The 17,846-nt window shown below is 50.4% G+C and overlaps 1 protein-coding gene across 2 annotated transcripts in view; it reads right to left on the bottom strand.

The window, feature by feature from the left end:
• TRIM67 (tripartite motif containing 67) overlaps nucleotides 1–14,216 on the bottom strand; it is a gene marked incomplete at both ends in the record, with an annotated part of 32,957 nt that extends 18,741 nt beyond the window's left edge. For both annotated transcript variants that reach the window (XM_080936579.1, XM_080936580.1), the window contains one exon: nucleotides 13,215–14,216. In XM_080936579.1, the coding sequence (XP_080792705.1) occupies nucleotides 13,215–14,216 (1,002 nt within the window). The remainder of the gene's footprint in view (nucleotides 1–13,214) is intronic.
• Nucleotides 14,217–17,846: the final 3,630 nt, after the last annotated feature.

Here is a 17,846-nt window from a genome sequence, read left to right as displayed (position 1 = left end):
GTGGTCTCCTGACTGCTGGCTGCCCTGCTGCGTACTGGGGTCACAACGAGGCATGATCCTTGCTCACAGAATTCTTGAATTATGCTGTTATTTATGACTTGGAGACAAAGAGATCATGCCAGGCTCTGTTAGCTGGGCGGCATCATCGACAGGTGTGGATAAGTGTCTAATTAAGATAGAACTCTAGGGTTGGAGAGGTGGCTCAGTGGTTAAGAGCACTGACTGCTCTTCTGGAGGTCCTGAGTTCAAATCCCAGCAACCACATGGTGGCTCACGACCATCTGTAATGAGATCTGATGCCCTCTTCTGGTGTGTCTGAAGACAGCTACAGTGTACTTATATATAATAAATAAATAAATCTTTTCAAAAAAAAAAGATGCAACTATTTTAAAGACAGTTCTACTGTTGGAATAAATGCCCATTGGAATCAGCCAGTGGTTCGGGGAGACATACCTTCCGCCTTAGAGCATGGCCAAGTTCATCTGTAACTTCTCAGAGAAGGCACCATCGACGGTGGCCGCTGCCACAACTTACTTGAATCCTCTATTGGCCACATCTTAGGACTATGCCAAGGTTGAGCTGTTTTCCCCAACCCCTGGTAAAATCCCTACTGCTATTCAGAGCCTGACAAAAAGAATTCAAAGTGCTAACACTGGTAGCTTCAGACACCGTACAGTTAAGGAAGCTGTGCTGAATGGTTTGGTGGCCGCTGAGGCGTGGATGTGGTTTTATATCAGAGAAATCACAGGCAAACATTGCATCATTGGCTATGATGCCTGAAGACCAATCTTTACCTTCTGATTTAAGTTCTTATTTGAATGTTCTTGGACCAAGTGTAATGAGACTGTGATCTGAATAAAGTCCTAGCTGTGGGGGGAAAAAAAGCCCATTGGAGACCTTGAATGTATTCAGACGGTGGGAAAGCAAAGTGAAAATGAACACAAGTCACACTTGTGGACCAGAGAGTAGTTCAGGTCATACACCAGCAGCAACAAGAGCAAGCCTAGAGGGGGAGTGTCAGGCGCAAACCCCATACCGGAATCTCAACCATAACTACAGCTAGACCACACACCTAGCAGAGCCAGGTGAGGTCCTCATCACCCCCAAGCCAAAACAGCTTCTCTGGGACCAGACAGGCTAGAGTTTTAGTCCCCTAAAATCAAGATGAGCTCTCTAGGATTAGCTAGGAGTCTTGGCATCTCAAAACCAAACACTCACTTGGAACAGGTCTTGGAAGCTGTGATAGAATCGCTTCTGTGACAGCAAGGACAAATGAGACTTTGTTGCAGGTCATCTCTGTGGTCAAATTACCTTGGTAAATAAACAATAGCCTCTTCCTCTCTGCTTAGATACCTCTGCCCTTCACCATCCACCTCCACTGCTCCACTGAACCCCAATTTCATCCCCACTCCCCTCTTCTGTTTTACCCTGAGGACGGGCTCCATGCGAGTCCAGTAGTATGTGGACGCTGCTGTTCTTTCCTTCCTCCTTCTTCCTCTTCTAACTATTATTCTTACGTTTTTGTCTTTTGTTTTGTTTTGTTTGAGACAGGGTTTCCCTGTGTAGCCTTGGCTGTCCTGAAACTGCTCTGTAGACCAGGCTGGCCTTGAACTCAGATATCTTCCTGCCTCTGCCTCCCAAGTGTTTGGATTAAAGGCATTTGCCACCCAGCTTGGTTTTGCTACTGTTCTTGGTTTCTTGTTCATACTGTGACAAGAACCTCTTGGCCACTTAAGTGACCAGAGCTAACAACTATTTAAAATCAACCTCTCTGTAGCCAGTCTTTTTCTACTTTGTGGGTTTTTCTTTCTTCCATTTTTCTCTACCCTTTTCCTACCCTTTAACCCCTAACACTGGATAGTAGAGGAAAAGGGATAAATAGGAAAGAGTGGGCATTATTCTTAGATGACCTCCTGCTGACAGGGGGTTTGACTGAGTTCCCCAGGGCAAGTTTGATCCTCACTCACCATCCAGATAACTAATTTTTTTCATCTTTCTTCTTTGCAAACAACTACTTAACAAACCACAACCAACATCAAACAAAAGCCAACAGCCAACAACCCACCACCCTGCCTAGCAGAGCTCTGGCAGTTATATACCCTCTGAAAAGCCCCCAGAATTCCAAACAACACACAAGCTCAGAAATTATCTGCTGCTGGCAAGATCACAGCCCTGCTAGAGCACAAGGCAATTCATAGTCAGCTGCTGTGGACCGTCTGAAGTAGCTCCATATCCCACACCTGGGATTAAAGCAAAAACATCTTCTTATAATATTTCTGTGTTTTTTAAAGAAACTAAATTTCCCAAATCGACACTATACCTCTCCATCAACTTCTTAGGTCCCCCTCCACCATTTCCTCATGGAGCTCCCTTTTCTTAGGTCCCCCTCAGCCATTTTCTTCATGGAGTTCCCTTTTCTTAGGTCCCCCTTTGCCATTTCGTCATGGAGTCCCCTTGTCTTAGGTTTCCCTTATTCATTTCGTTATGGAGCCCCCTTTTCTTAGTTTCCCCTCATTCATTTCCTCATGGAGCCCCCTTTTCTTAGGCCCCCCTCTGTCATTTCCTCAAGGAGCCCCCCCTTTTTAGGTCCCGCTCTGTCATTTCCTCATGGAGCCCCCTTTTCTTAGGTCCCCAACTGTCATTTCCTCATGGAGTCCCTTTTTCTTAGGTCCCCCTCTGCCATTTCCTCATGGAGTCTCCTTTTCTTAGGTTCCCCCTCTGCCATTTCCTCATGAAGTCCCCCTTTTTTAGGTATCCCTCTGCCATATCCTCATGGAGTCCCCTTTCTTAGGTCCCCCTCTGCCATTTCCTCATGGAGTCCCCTTTTCTTAGGTTCCCCCTCTGCCATGTTCTCATGAAGTCCCCTTTTCTTGCTTCTTTTCTCTCCCTACTTCTTCTCCAGTAACCTGAAAAGTGATTGAGACATTCAAAAGGGGTCTTCTGCAAAGTCAAGCAAATGATGAAAATGTGTAAGAATTCCACAAAGGACACTAGGCACTGTCATTTCTCCGGTGATGTTTAAATGGATGATGATCTGTCTTTCTTTGCCTCTCAAGCTAGACCCCCTTCCGCGTGGCTCCTTGGTCTCTTTCTTCCTACAGTCTGCGGACGTTTATGTAAATCCCAGGTACTAAAAGGGTAGATAACTCAAGTCTCTCTTTTCTATCAGACACAGTGTCATATTTTTAAATATCCCTCTGATTTGTGCCAACATCTGAGTACCAGGTACCTGCCAGTAGGTGGATTTAGTAAGCTACAGGTATGGAGCCTGGCTGGGCAAATGTGGCTGTCATGACCAATGCTCAGCAGTGATGGCTACAGTAAGAGAACCAACTGGGGAGGCCAAAGTCTCCCCCATCAAACCTGCTGATGGGCTGCAGGGACAGCATGACATGTGTGATGTCAGATGGTGACATGCCATCTGTACCGGCACAACTGTTATTTTGGAGTTTGTGGTACTCACTGCTGGGAAGGATTGTTATTTTCCAGTGACAGTAAAAATCCTGGCTTCCTATTGTAAGCATTTTTAGTGTGTGTATGTGTGTATATGTGTGTATGTATGTATGTGTGTGTGTCTGTGTGAATGTGTGTGTCTGTGTGAATGTGTGTGTCTGTGTGAATGTGTGTGTCTATGTGTGCCTGTGTATTTGTATGTGTGGCTGTGTATGCATGTTTGTGTATGTGTGAATGTGTATATCTATATGTGGATATTTGTGTGTATGTGTGTATATGTGTGTGGATATTTGTGTGTGTGTGTATGTATGTGTGGGTATTTGTGTGTATATGTGTGTGTATATGTGTGGGTATTTGTGTGTGTGTGTGCATATGTATGTGTGGGTATTTATGTGTGTATGTGTGTATGTGTGTATATATGTGTGGGTATTTGTGTATGTGTATGTATGTGTGGGTATTTCTGTGTGTGTGTATGTTTGTGTATGTGTGAATGTGTATATGTATGTGTGGGTATTTGTGTATGTGTGTATATATGTGTGGGTATTTCTGTGTGTTGTATGTGTGTGTGCATTTGTGTGCACATAGAGGTCAGTGGACAAACTTGAGTGTCATTCTTCAGGCAGCTTCCTCTCTTCCACTCCTTTGAGACAGAGTCTCCTATTGGCCTGGACCTTTGTCTGGACCTGGCTGGCTGAGGGACCTGCCTATCTCAGCCTCCGCCTCACAGCTGCTAGCATTACAAACACGAGCCACCAGACCAGCTTTTAATTCAGATTCTACAGACTAAATTCAGGTTCTTGCCCTTACAGTGTGATCGTAAGGTACTGACTGAGCCGCCTCCTGGGCTGTGTGAGGAAGACAACACAGGGGACAACTCTCATGGCTGTACCATAGTGGCTCTGCTTAGAACAGGAAGTGGCAGCAGCTGACAGCTCTGAGTGTAAGCGATCATCCAGATGGCGAGAATCTGCTGAGTGACAACCGGGCTTCCTTCTCCCTCTAGGAAACCTTCCAGGTTAATCACATCTCAGTAATCTCCTGGTTTTGTAGACACTCCCTCACCAACTAGGATTGAAGACTGGGTTAAGTCTAAGTATTTGCATAGCAAGCTTTGACCTCATTTTTAAAGAGGTTATTATTATTATTATTATTATTATTATTATTAATGTGTATTGTGTGTATCTGAATGTGTTTATGTGTAAGTGAGTGTGGGTGCCCTAGGAGGCCAGAAGTTGTCAGATGTCCTGGAGTGACAGATGCTTGTGAGCCACTAAATGGAAATGCTGAGACCAAGCTTTGCTCCTCTGCCAGAGGCGGGGAGGCGGGGGGGGGGGGGGCTCTTAATCTCTGAGCCACTTCTCCTGCCCTTTGACCTATTTTTTAAAGATTTATTTATTTATTATATATAAGAACACTGTAGAAGAGGGCATCAGATCTCATTACAGATGGTTGTGAGTCACCATGTGGTTGCTGGGATTTGAACTCAGGACCTGTGCAAGAGCAGTCAGTGCTCTTAACCACTAAGCCATCTCTCCAGCCCGACCTTTTTTTTTTTTTTTTTTTTTTTTTAAGAGGTATGTGCCACCTGGGCAGACTCCCAGACAACAGGTGAGTGATAACTATCTCCTGTCTCCTGTTCTGCTGAGTAAAGGTGCGAACCATACCTGTTTCCAGTCTTTAGACTGGCCGTCAGCTAGCCCTGTGTTTCTCTCGTCCATTCAGGGATGTCACACACGTCTTCACTGCTATTGCTGTGGCTCACACATACATCACTTTCTGTTTCCTTTTTACTGTCATTCAAAATGTCCGTTGAGGAATAATAGAGAACTGCTTTGTTCTTGACATATTTGTTGTCGTTGTGTGGTACTAGGGGTTACACCCAGGGCCTCACGCCTCTGAGCTGCGCCCTGACTTTGATGCTCCATCCTTTATTTGTTTGTCTTGTTTTTTGTTTTTTGAGACGGGGATTCTCTGTGTAGCCCTGGCTGTCCTGGAACTAGCTCTGTAGACCAGGCTGGCCTCAAACTCACAGAGATCAGCTTGTCTCTGACTTCCAGGTGCTGGGATTAAAGGTACGTGCTGCCGACACCTGGGTTCTTGATTTTTAAACAAGCATATTTTATGACTTGCTATTCAAGTTTGCTAAGCCCTTTCCTCTCGTTTCCTCATCTGAAATCGAAGGCGGGGGCTTGTGAGTTTGGAAAGAGCTGACTAGATAAGACAGCTAAGGAGAGCCAGCTCAGAGTGCTTACCTAATGCACACAAAAACCTGTGCTCAAGCCACGGCACCCCAAAGAGTAGGTGTGGTAGCCAAACCTGTGTTCCAGCACTCAGAAAGTGAACACAGGAGAATCAGGAGTTCAAGGCCATCCTTAGCTATACACTGAGTCAGTCCAGGACATGCCGCTGTCAGTCCACTGCCTGTGTGGTAAAGTCTGTGTGTAGGTAGAGTTTCCAAGTGGGGCAGATCGAGCTGGCCTTCTCCACTGTTGGAATTTTCTGACCTTCCAATTAAGGCTGTGACCTTTGAGACTTCTCCCAGCATTTGGAAGCCATCTCACGGCGGGTGAGCATTTTCTCTGTTGCTTTCTAAGACAGCTGAGGTACAGGTGAAAGGAAGTTCAAGCACCAGTAGCAAAGTGATTTCTGTTCAATCCCTGGAAGGCAGTAGGAGTCACTGGGCTGGTCAAGCATCCCCTGTGTCCTCCCACAGCCCTGCAGTGTCCCACCCTCTCTAGACCAGGAGGCCCTGAACTCCCTCCTGTCTTCCAGCTTGCAGAGCTGAACATGGGCCAGAACTCCCAGAAGCCCCGAGGCTGAGAAGCCCATTTCTTTTCTTTTTTCTTTTTTAGATTTATTTATTTATTTCTATATATATGAGTACACTGTAGCTGTCTTCAGACACACCAGAAGAGGGCATCATCCCATTACAGATGGTTGTGAGCCACCATGTGGTTGCTGGGAGTTGAACTCAGGACCTCTGGAAGAGCGGTCAGTGCTCTTAACCACTGAGCCATCTCTCCAGCTGAGGAGCCCATTTCTAAAAGACGTACGTCTCATATTACCTGCAGGGACAGTCACAGATTAGACACTTTAGGGCCCCATTGGGGTTTCTGAAACATAGGTCCTGACTGGGCCAGGCTTCAGTAGAGCCTTTCATGTCCATCAAGGTCAGACAACTGTGCAGGCTGCCGGCTGCATTATCAATAGCTAGGTCAAAAAGTGTTCTGAAAGGTCACATGCCAACTAGTTCCAGTTTCATAGGCCACCTGGCATCTACTGTCCCCACTCGGTCTTTCCAAAGTCAATGATCATAATTAGGTCAAGGTCAACAGTGTAGTTGTTCCAACAAAGTCTGATCATACCACATAATGCCTGGGGTGGTCCCCAGAGCCATTGCTCCATATCCCATAATGCCTAGGGTGGTTCCCAGAGCTACTGCTTTTTTGTAGGCTCTCTCCTTTTTCTGCCACAGTACCACACACTCTAGACTGGCTGGTCTGGGGGAATCTCAAGTGATTCTCCTGCCTGTCTCCTCTTGCCCATAGGAGTGCCAGGATTACACACTTGTGTTTATAATCTTAACCTATGAGTTAATCAACAAGGCGAAGAGGCAAGTAAGAACGTGTTTTGGGGCATAGTGGTATCAATCTGTAATCTCAGCACTCAAGAGGTGGAGGCAGGAGGATTGACCAGTTTGAAAAACCAGCCTGAGCTTTCGGTCTGTCTCTTGTCCTGGCTGTGCTGGCTGTCTCTCCCTTGTATGTAAAACTTTTTTATTACAATGATCAGACTAGGTGCTGAGGACCCTGTGCCCTTGAAAGAGCCCCAAGGCCAGAGAGGATAAAGCCTAGTGTTTCCTGAGTTTTTTGGATCACACTGTCCCTTGCTCTGTGGGGACCAGGTCAGCGGGCATCAGTGATGTGTTCTCTGTTGCAATTCTGTCCCGTGGCTATCTAAGAACTCACAACCAGACCTCACCAGCACTCTACAACCTAACAACCTCAGCTCAGGAATCAACATCTACCTTTGTCCTCTTCCTTTGAGACAGGCCTCACATACCAGGGTGGCCTTGAACTTCTGATCTTCCATCTTCCCCTCCCACATGCTGAGAATTACAGGCTTGCATTAATATGACCAGCTGTGTGGTGCTCAGGATGGGACCTGGGGGCTTGCGGATGGTAAGCAAGAACTTCTACCAACTGAAGTATAGATCCAGTCTGCTGTCTGTCTCTCTGTCTGTCTGTCTCTCTGTGTAGCCCAGCTGGCACTGTGCATGTCACATCCAATGTTTTCAAGCAGGGCTGACCACCTGCCGCACAGTGTTCTCCTTAAAGTAGGAATTCAAATGCGGCTAGGAAGCACTGAGCCCGTAATGGCCTTTCACCTCTTGCTGAGGTGGATGGTGGTACAGGGTAAGGCTCTTCTCCAGCAGACTGAAGAACGGACGACAGCGCTCCCTTGGGTGCCTTCCCATTTGACGTTCGTTGAAAGGGTTAATCCGCTTCCAGGAGAACCATATAGAAATGTGTCTCGACAGGACCTACAGGTTCCCGTGCTGTTTTTAAAAGGTGATAATCAGATCTCAGTGTCTCCTAAAGTCTCCTTATTTGGGAATCACTAATCAGATGACACGCTTCTGCAGTGACTCGGAAAAATTAGCACAGCTGCATGAAGGCATCTCCGGCCTCGGGAACTCGGGGCCACGCTTCTGGCGGCCCACCGAGGCTGGGATGTGGATTCTGTGGTGTTTAGACAAGAACAGGAAAGAGCCTAGATGCTAGGGCTTACTGGGAAACCTACACCACAGCAGGAGTCTGAAGTGGAGGTCCAGACTTATCTTTCAAAAGCAGCCCTCCCGCCATTCACCTGGTGGTTTCAGGTAAAAGCTGAGGTCAGCTGTGGTCTCTCTCAGCCCCCCTTCTGCCCCAAGTAAGATTCTCATTTGGAAGTGTGTGTTTCCACACAGATGTGTACACATGTATATTCGAATGTGTTTGAAAGTGTGTGTGGAGGCCAGAGGTCAACATTAGGTGTCTTCCTTGACTATGTGCCACATAGTCTGGAATTAACTGGTTTGACTAGGCTACCTGGCCATCCAGCCCTAGGACCCTCCCACCTCTACCTTCCTAGTAGAGATTACAGGTACGGAGGATCTGAACTCAAGCCCTCAAGCCTTCACACACCCGTCTCCAGTCCGTTGCTTTGTTTTGAACCGTTTGTGTGTTTGTGTATTTAGGTACATGAAAGAGGGATATATATGCACATATGTGTGCATGCAGGTGGGGGAGGGGGTGTATATGTATATATGTGTGTGTGTGTGTGTGTGTATGCATGTGTGCACATACTTGGAGGGCAGAGGAAAACCTCAGGTCTCATTCTTAGGAGCCTTCTGCTCTGTTTTATAATTCAAGTTCTTTCATTGGCCTGGGCTTTTCATGTAGGCTGGTCCGGCTGCTCAGGGAGCTCCAGGGAATCTTCTTGTCTCCATGCCATCCCCCCCCACTGCCCTAGTGCTGAAATTACAGGCCAGACCACCATGCCTAGTTCTTTATGTTGGGTGCCTGGGATCAAACCCAGGTCCTCATAGTCTCAAGGCAAGCACTTTGACCACTGAACCGTCTTCCAGACGCTCTTGCTCCTCAGTGAGACGCTTCACACTGGAGTTTCCCTTGAAGCTGGAAAGGAGAACCTGCTCACTCGGTCTCTGTGTCTGTTTCTCTGTCTCTTTTTAACTCCCTGTCTGTCTCTCTGTCTCTCTCTCTTTCTAACTCTCTGTCTCTGTCTCTCTCTAACTCTCTGTCTCTCTCTTTCTCTCTGTCTCTCTGTCTTTGTTTGTCTCTGTTTCTGTCTCTGTCTCTCGGTCTCTCTGTCTCTTTTTAACTCCCTGTCTCTGTCTTTCTAACCCTCTGTCTCTCTCTCTGTCTCTCTCTGTCTCTGTCTCTCTCTCTGTCTCTGTCTCTCTCTCTCTCTCTCTGTGTGTCTCTCTCTCATTGTGTCTCTTCTGGACTCAGGAGGATGCCCTGTCTCCCAGAGGCTGGAGCACTAGGTACAAGATTCAAGATCTGCACAGTCATATCCCACAGGTGATGCTGCCCAAGACACTGCCCATGACACTGCCGTGGTGCAGGGCGGAGATCCACATGTTCTCTGGTGCTCTCATTATCAAGCAGGGTAATTGAGGTTGATAAGAGAAACGTTTATTAAGCTGCTGTTGCCACCACACCTGGGATCACCACTGATTTTTCCCGAATCACCTTGGACCCTAAAGCCTTAGCCCATTATCAAACTTATTTTTCTGTGGAAGACATTTACTCTCATGAATTCAAAAACACACTTCAGCTCTCTGGCTTGCAATCACTAAAAGTGATTGGGTAACAGGACCCCAGATTAGTCTTGGCCCTCTAATCTATGAAACCATAACAGCTCATGAAATCTGAATGGGAGATTTCAAACCTAAACTTTTTTTTAAAAAATTGGTGTATGTGTGTCTCACACTCCAGTGCATGCATGGGTGCACGTGAATATGTGAGTGAGTGCTAGTGACTGAGGAAGCCAGAGGAGGGCTCTGGATTCCCAGGAGCTGAAGACCGATGTGGATGCTGGGAACCAAACTCTGATCCTTTGCAAGAACAACACAGTCTTACCCACTGAGCCATCGTCAGGGCCTCTGCAAGAGCAACAGGTTTCCTAACTGCTGACCCATCTCTCCAGGCCTGATGCTTTCTAATTTATAAAATGGCGTCACTCAAGAGACGAAACAAGAAGTCAGCTGCACTGACTGCCATGCAATATGCAACAGGATGTGTGTGTGGGACCAAAATTTGGGGCAAATATTCTCAGTCATTAAAGTATAAACAATACCCAAAAGACATAAGGAGATGGCTCAGTAGATAAAGCACCTGCTACCCAAGGAAAATCCCCAGAACCTATGTAGGCTGAGCACAGGGTCACTAGCAATCCCAGTGCTAGGCAGGCAGAGACAGGGGGATTCCAGGGACTCCATGACCAGCCATCTTAGCCCATCCGTGAACTCCAGGTTCAGTAAGAGACCTTGTCTCAGGATGTAAGGTGGAATTCTATAGAGGATACCAACTTTTGCCCTCTACTAGTGAATGCACAGGTGTGCACCCATACACAGGCACACACACATGTACAACACACGCACATACACTCAATAAATGAAACAAAAATCAAAAGGAAGCACGTGAAGGCCAGCATGCCGGGAAGTGGGTAAGTGAGTAAAGGCACTTGCTGCCGAGCTTGATGACCTACTCTATCCGAGGAGCCCAGACGGCGGGAGAGAACCAATTCCTACCGGCTGTTCTACCAACACACTCGAACCGAGGCACGCCTTAGGGTGTGTGCACTTGTAAAGAACAACATCTGCAAGTTTAAACAGCACACCAATTAAACTGAAATAAACCCAGAAAAATATATGCACCGTCACCAGCTGCTATTTCCCCAAGTCAACAGGGCTGAAAGGACAGGTACTGCCACCCCCCGTAGCCTTCCGCAAACCATGGGTCAAAGCATAAATACCATAAAACAGCAATAACATTTAGTGGCTTAAGTGCCACACTGAGAGCTATGCACAGAGGACCGTGCTTACCCCTTCCCACAAGAACCCTAGCTAGATGTTACGTAGGGTGGGCTCAAAGTTAAGCGGCTTAAACACGCACACACAGCAAGGCTGAGATGTGGAGCCAAGGCTGTGGGACCTCTGAGCAGGGCTTTTCTGCAGGGGCGCGGCGCGTGGCAGGTGTCTCTCTTGTACTGCAGGGTCTCTAGTGTTGCCAGCCAAATCTCCAGGCCTTTCAGAGTGGCAGGGGGAGCTGGGCTGAAAGTGCCCATCCCCTCAGCTGAGAATCCCTGCTCTAAGACATTAAACATGTTTTCTTCTCCAATGAAGATTTCTAAAGGATACTATTCACTTTTCCCCTACATTTTCATTATATATATATATAGATAGATAGATATAGATATATAGCAGGGCTGGAGAGATGGCTCAGTGGTTAAGAGCTCTGACTGCTCTTCCAGAGGTCCTGAGTTCAAATCCCAGCAACCACATGGTGGCTCACAACCATTTGTAATGAGATATGGTGTCTCTGAGGACAGCTACAGTGTACTTATATATAGTAAATACATAAATATTTTTAAAAAATATAGCTGTGTGTTATGGCTCACATCTCTAACCCCAGTACTCAAGAGGCTGAGAAGGAGGGTGGTTGTGAGTTCGATGCCCGCCAAAACTCCACAGTAAGTAAAAGAGAATCTAAAAAAAAAAAAAAAAAAAAAAAAAAAAAAAACAAAAAACCACACCTCCTCTAAATATTAAATTCTCATAGCAACATGTGATTATTGTAGCAGATGAAAGTGTGTGAAGCAATTCTGTCTTTCACATAGATAAGCCACATCTCTATCTGGCTGCTCTGGGTTGTCTGTCCTTTGTATGATGAGGTACCTTAGCAAGCTGCCTTATTTCCTTCTCTACTCTGTGTAAGTACAGGCAGTAATTCTTGTTGGCCGGTCTGGGTGCCTCCTACCCCTTCCAGGGTGGGTTTCTGAAGAGGGGTGTGTGGAATGCACAGTGAGCAAGCGACTCTCACCTGCTCATCTGAGGGAGCATCGAGGCCTGTCACACCAGGATGCTGGATAGAATGCCAGGTGACGAGCTGCCCTGATCCAACCTTGAGGCCTGGCAAAGATCCAGGCAGACTGCCAAGGCTTTAGGAAAAGAAGGCAAAGTACCAGGTCTAAGTAGCTAAGAGTAGCACTTTTTCTGGCCAGTCCCCAGGGAGGGAGGCTGTAGGTAGATGTGCTTGGTCTCTTAGTAACAACCTTTGGTCAGCTGCTTCTCTGCAGCCTCAGGCAAGAGAAGGACTCTAGGGGAACCGCATTCTTTCCTAGAAGGACACCCCCCCCCCCGACACACACAATCTCTTCCATGCTCCAAGAGACATTGCCTCTTTTCTATAGGTTTAGAGGAATTCTGGGCATAGAACTAGCTGGAAACTAAGTGAAGGAGGAGACAGCTCTTCTCTGGAAGCTGAAAAGAAATGAGCTTATCTGTTTGGTGAGGTGAAGCTGGCGTGAGCTTTGGTGGGAGAAGTACAAGGCTCCAGGGACCTTGAGCAGGGGTGCTGCCACCCTGCTGCTTGGAAGACTTCAGATATGGTCCTAGGCCAGCTGGCAACAGTTTCACTTTAAAACCTGCTCCTTACAAGGGGGAAGGGAGCTCTGACAGTGCCTTAGACTTTGGGCAAGAGCCCTGCTTCTGTGCTTTGACAACCTTTGCCTCCGAAAGGAAAGTTAACAAGTCATTTTCATAACCCATCAATCCAACACCCACTGCGGGGAACGAGTTCCGCCGAGTGTTGGTCAGATAGACTGCCGGGATCCTTGGATGGATGCATGTATGCATGCATGTATGAACGTACAGATGGTCAAACATACTGACAATAGACAGATGCACGCATGCATGTGCGAATGAATACACAGATGCATGGGGTGGATATGTAGTCCAGTGTATGACTAGATCGATGGAAAGATGAGCACGTGGTTGGATGGATGCACAGATTATGTATGTATGTATGTATGTATGTGTGTGTGTGTGTGTGTGTGTGTGTGTGTGCATGGATGAATGGATGGATGGATGGAGCGATTGCTGTTTTGCCTTCAGGCCCGCCCTCCTGCAATTCCCCAAGAAGGGGTCCTGAGAATCTCTTGACTTCCGCCCAGGCTGGCACCCCAGCGCTTACCTTGTGCTGCTTCCACGTAGCCCCCAGCGGCTTCACTTCGTGCTTGCCATGCCTGCCTTCCTCCAGGCACATGTAGCACACGGGGCTCCGGCAGCTCACGCAGTACATGCTGTAGTTCTCCATCTCGTGCTCGGGGCACGTAGGGAACTTTCGCGGCGCGGCGGCCCCGGCACCCCCTGGGCTCCTGCATCCTCCTGCGCTGGAGGCAGTGGAAGTGCTGGCTGAAGCAGGGGTAGCCTCTGGGGGTGCGGGCGGCGGCGGTGGCTGAACTAGCCGATGCTTAGCGAAGGGGCCCCGGGACGGGTGGCACTTGAGCTGGCAGGTGGCGCAATAGAGCACGTCGCATTGCTCGCAGAGAGTGGCTGCCGGCTCCGGTGGGGTGCGGTCGCACAGCTGGCAGATGGCCACGGCCGGGGCTGCAGATGCCCCCGCAGTAACCCCACGGCCCTGCTGGTACCGCTGCACAATGCCCTCCAGTAGCCGGTTGCGTTGGAAGCCTCGGAGGCCGCGGTGATCCAGGGAGGCGCTGCGGTGGCACTGCGGGCAGGTGATGGAGCTGGAGGACGAGCAGAGCGAGGAACAGGCGGCGCCTCGGGCCGCGGCGGCAGAAGAGCCCGGAGGCGCGGGCACCATGGGCAGCACGCGGACTCCATTGGGGGACTTGAGGCTGGGGGTGTAGGAGCCATAGCCGCTGTCAGTCTCGCTGTACAAGCTCAGCTTGTCCGCGTGGTCTCCGCCACCCGCCGCCCCGCCGCCCAGGCCTCCGGCTGTGCTAGCTCCCGCGCCTCCGCAGGTCGCGACCGCGGCTGCGTCCTGATCGGGAGGGGGCGCGGCGGCGGCACCCCGCGAAAGAAGGAGCGGCGGGGGCAGGTGCTGCTCTCCGTCCGGGGTCTGAACCGCGATGGTGCGGGCGCATGGCAAGCAGACATTGTGAGAGCAGGGCAGGATGATGGGCTCCCGGAACAGGGATCCGCACACTGGGCACTTCAGCTCCTCCTCCATCGCCGCGCCCGCGGCCGGAGCCGCTCCGGACCAGCCAAGGGTGGTCAAGGCTCCGAAGCCAAGCGCAGCTGGGCGGGCGATGTCAGCGCTCTTGAGTCAGGAGGCAGGGATATTACACCGGCATGCTGTCTTCACCCGAGGGTGGCACGCCCCCTCTCTGTCCTCGGGCCACCGCCCTAAGACGCTTGGCCTCCAGAGAAAGGAGGGGTCCTCACCTCCTAAGGGCGAAGCTCCCTCACCAGAGGCGGCCGTCTGAAGGTGGCGGGCAGCCCTCGCGGTGGCCTCCTATGTTGTTCAGGGGGTGAATAGGCAGCAGCAGCGCCGTCCGGGGTACCTCGTGCCTCCACTCCACGAAGGACCAGTGACTCGTTGCTGTGAGCCAGCAAGGCTACTGAGCCGGGCTCCGCAGCGCCGCTGCCCCGCGTCTTCCTTCGGCGAGCGCCCCGCCCCTATCCAGCTCTTGGCCAGTGCCGGAGCGGCGGGGCCAGGACTGGTTCAGCACCACCAGACGGCGGACAGCGCCCACGAGCGGATGGGCAGGGAGTCGGCGCCAGCCCCGCCCCCACCCCGTGCGCACCCCCCGCCAGGCTGCCGTGCCGCCGTGGCCACCTCGGCATCCCCCGGCCCGGAGACCGTCGCCGTCCCGTTGCTCGGACCGCTGCTCTCGGAGCTGCCTCCTCGTAGGCCCGTATTGAGCAGAGTCCCCGGCTCGCCTGGCCGGCTCCGGTTCCTGCGGCGCCCCTGACCTTGGCCGCGCCACGCTGCAGCGGCGGGTGAGGGCGAGCACCCGTTGGCTCGGGAATCCCCTCCCGGCCCCGCCGCCTCCCGCGCCCGCCCGCCGCCTCGCCGCGCCGCGCGCCCTGGAGTTGTAATTTCCAGAGCGAGAGTAACGGGGCGGGGGGCGGGGAGCCAGGCGTCAGCTCAGCGAATGAGGGCTCGCCTCTCGCGGCTGGCAGTCGGGGGCGGGTCGGAGGGCTTCTCGGGGTGGATCATTGTGGAGAGCGGCTCGGATTCGGATGGAGACTGCACGGTGAATTAGCCTGGCGCCCCGCCCCGCTTACCAGAGCATCCCAGGCCAGCTCCCGCCCTGCCCACTCCCCGCCACCATGAAAGCGTAAACAGCGGTCCCTAAAAGGCCAGCCGTTTGGAAAAAGCCCCGCGGCACAACGCGACAGTCGCTTCCTAAATCTATTTCCCCGGCATAAAGCTTTCAAGGCACAAAATGTCGGACAGTCTCGCGCCAAAGGGCGAGGTTTGATTTACGCATCGTTCCACAAGCCTTTTTTGTGTCCTCGGTTCTGCCGGGGCTAGTCGTGGACGATGAAGCCCGGAGCGGAGAGGACTTGGCGAGGACACGGTGAAGGTTGCCAAATACAACCTCTCCAGGCTGCTCGCTGCTGGGGAGAGGCGGGAGGCGGCGAGCAGGTGTTCGCTTTATGAATGGGAGCTTCCTGCAATGTCGCCGCCCGCGCCTGGCTGCCCGACTCTTCCCGCCGTCTGCTCCGCGCCGGGTAGTGCCGGCCGCCCGGAGAAAGAAAAGGGCGTGCTGGGCCCGGAGCTAAGGGCGAGCCGAGGGAATGGAAGAGCACCGCTAGGGAGGGAAGAGCGCGTGGAGCGAAATGCGCGCCACGCGGCCCTCTCTTCCTGTGCTATTCACGCTGGCTTGGAACAGACAAGGAAATTGCCGATTTAAAAAGAATGTGTCAGCCAGCGTGCTGGCTCGTGCTTGTAATTCTAACACTTGGGAGGTCGGGGCAGAAGGGTTGCTGTGAGTTCGAGGCCAGCTTGGGTTCCGTAGTAATTTCAAGCTAGTCTAGGTGTTAACATAGTAAGACTCTGCCGGACGAAAACAAACAAAAACAGCCAGCATGGCACAGACGCCTGCTGAAGGAATGCAGGGCCCCGTCACTGCCAGCGTTTGGAAAGTCAGCAGGAGAATGAAACCACAAACTAATGAAGCAGCTGCCTTGGCCTGGCCCAGTGCCAGAGGGATAGAAGGGAGGTCGCCAGGAAAACCACTGCAAAGCACCCCAATGAAGCCCATATCTTTACAGGACCCCACCCCCACCCCCGGGGTCCTGAAGCTTGCTTCCACCGGCCTAGTCTGGAAAACACTGTAACATCATATATGTGTTCGGGCCAGATTGTTATGGTAAATGCTGTGGATTACTTTCTAAGCATCTCAGTTCAGCGGAATAGCTTACAGAAGCCTGGCTCTGTTTAAGGGTAGGCTCCTGCTAAACCACATCTAAAGAGCCCCGCCAGCGTTGGTCTTCAGAAAGCAGTGCTGTGTTCAGGGCGGAGATGGAGGCAGCACCGTCCTAACCCACTCTCTGTAGACGAAGCTTCAGTCACCTGGTCCTGCCACTGAAAAAAGAAATCTTCAGAAAGTCACTATTGAACCCAAGGTCTAGGCGAGTCACAGCTTGGGTTACTGAAAATTCTTCAAAAAGCTGGAAGCCTTTAATCCCAGCACTCGGGAGTCAGGGGCAGCTGGAGTTCCAGGCCAGCCTGGTCTACAGAACAAGTTCCGGGAGAGCCAGGACTGTACAGAGAAACCCTGTCTCAATAAGTATGTAAATAAATAAAATAAATCCTTTCTGCTGGACCCAGCTGCCCTGCCCAGCCCTGCCCCTGGGACCAACAGGAAGTCAGACCTCTTAAAAGCCTCATGATTCTAGAGTAAGCATAGTAACTGACCCCTTTCTCTTTGTCATTTCCAGAACAAGGCAGCCTTCTTAGGCTTGGTCAGTGTGGCCCTTCTAGTCACGTATGTGTCTCCTCTGCACAAGCAAGACATACTGTGAAACCACTCCTAGCTTGGCATACAGTAAGCAGCATGCATGTAAAATCTCAGGGTTCAGAAAGCTGTGACGAGAAGACAGCCTGGGCCACAGAGTGGGACCCTGGCTCCACAAACAAACAAACAAACCACAATGACAAAGCCACAAAAAAAAAAAAAAAAAAAAAAAAGCAAGCAAGCCTTCTCTGTGGCTTTCCATCAAAGCAGACACTCAGGCATGTATGTCACCATGTCTTCAGTCCCACAGCTCGGTTCTGCAGCTCCAGTCAACTCAGCTGCATGGAAGTCTGGGACCCAGGCTCTGCCTTTTGGAGGACAGGCTTCCTGCCATTCAGACTGAGTCACCACTCCAGCCAGCTCCAGTTCTTCTCACGCATAGCCACAGTCACTGCGGATCCTGTTGTCTGTTAAGAGTCCTGTCTGCTGCACTGGTGCTGTAGGTATGCACAGAGTACACTTTTGGACAGTGAGCAGAGCCCTTGCTGGGCAAGCTTAGCTCCCTGATTAAGCCTTAGAACCAGAAAGGTGGGCAGAGGGATCCAGCTCCACAAAGTTGTCTTCTTATTCTCACAAAAGTGCTTACACACACACACACATTCATACACACACACATACATACATACACACATACAGACATACATACACAGAAACACACAGAGACACATACATCACACATATACAGACACACAAACAGACACACAAACAGACACACATAAATGCACAGAAACACAGAGAGAGAGAGAGAGAGACATTCATACACACACATACATACACACATACAGACATACATACACAGAAACACACAGAGACACATACATCACACATAT

Source organism: Micromys minutus, assembly GCF_963924665.1.
Source record: "Micromys minutus genome assembly, chromosome: 24".
NCBI classification, from domain to species: Eukaryota; Metazoa; Chordata; class Mammalia; order Rodentia; family Muridae; genus Micromys; species Micromys minutus.
Note: the sequence above shows the minus strand (reverse complement) of the source record. Positions and strands in the feature narration are given on the sequence as shown.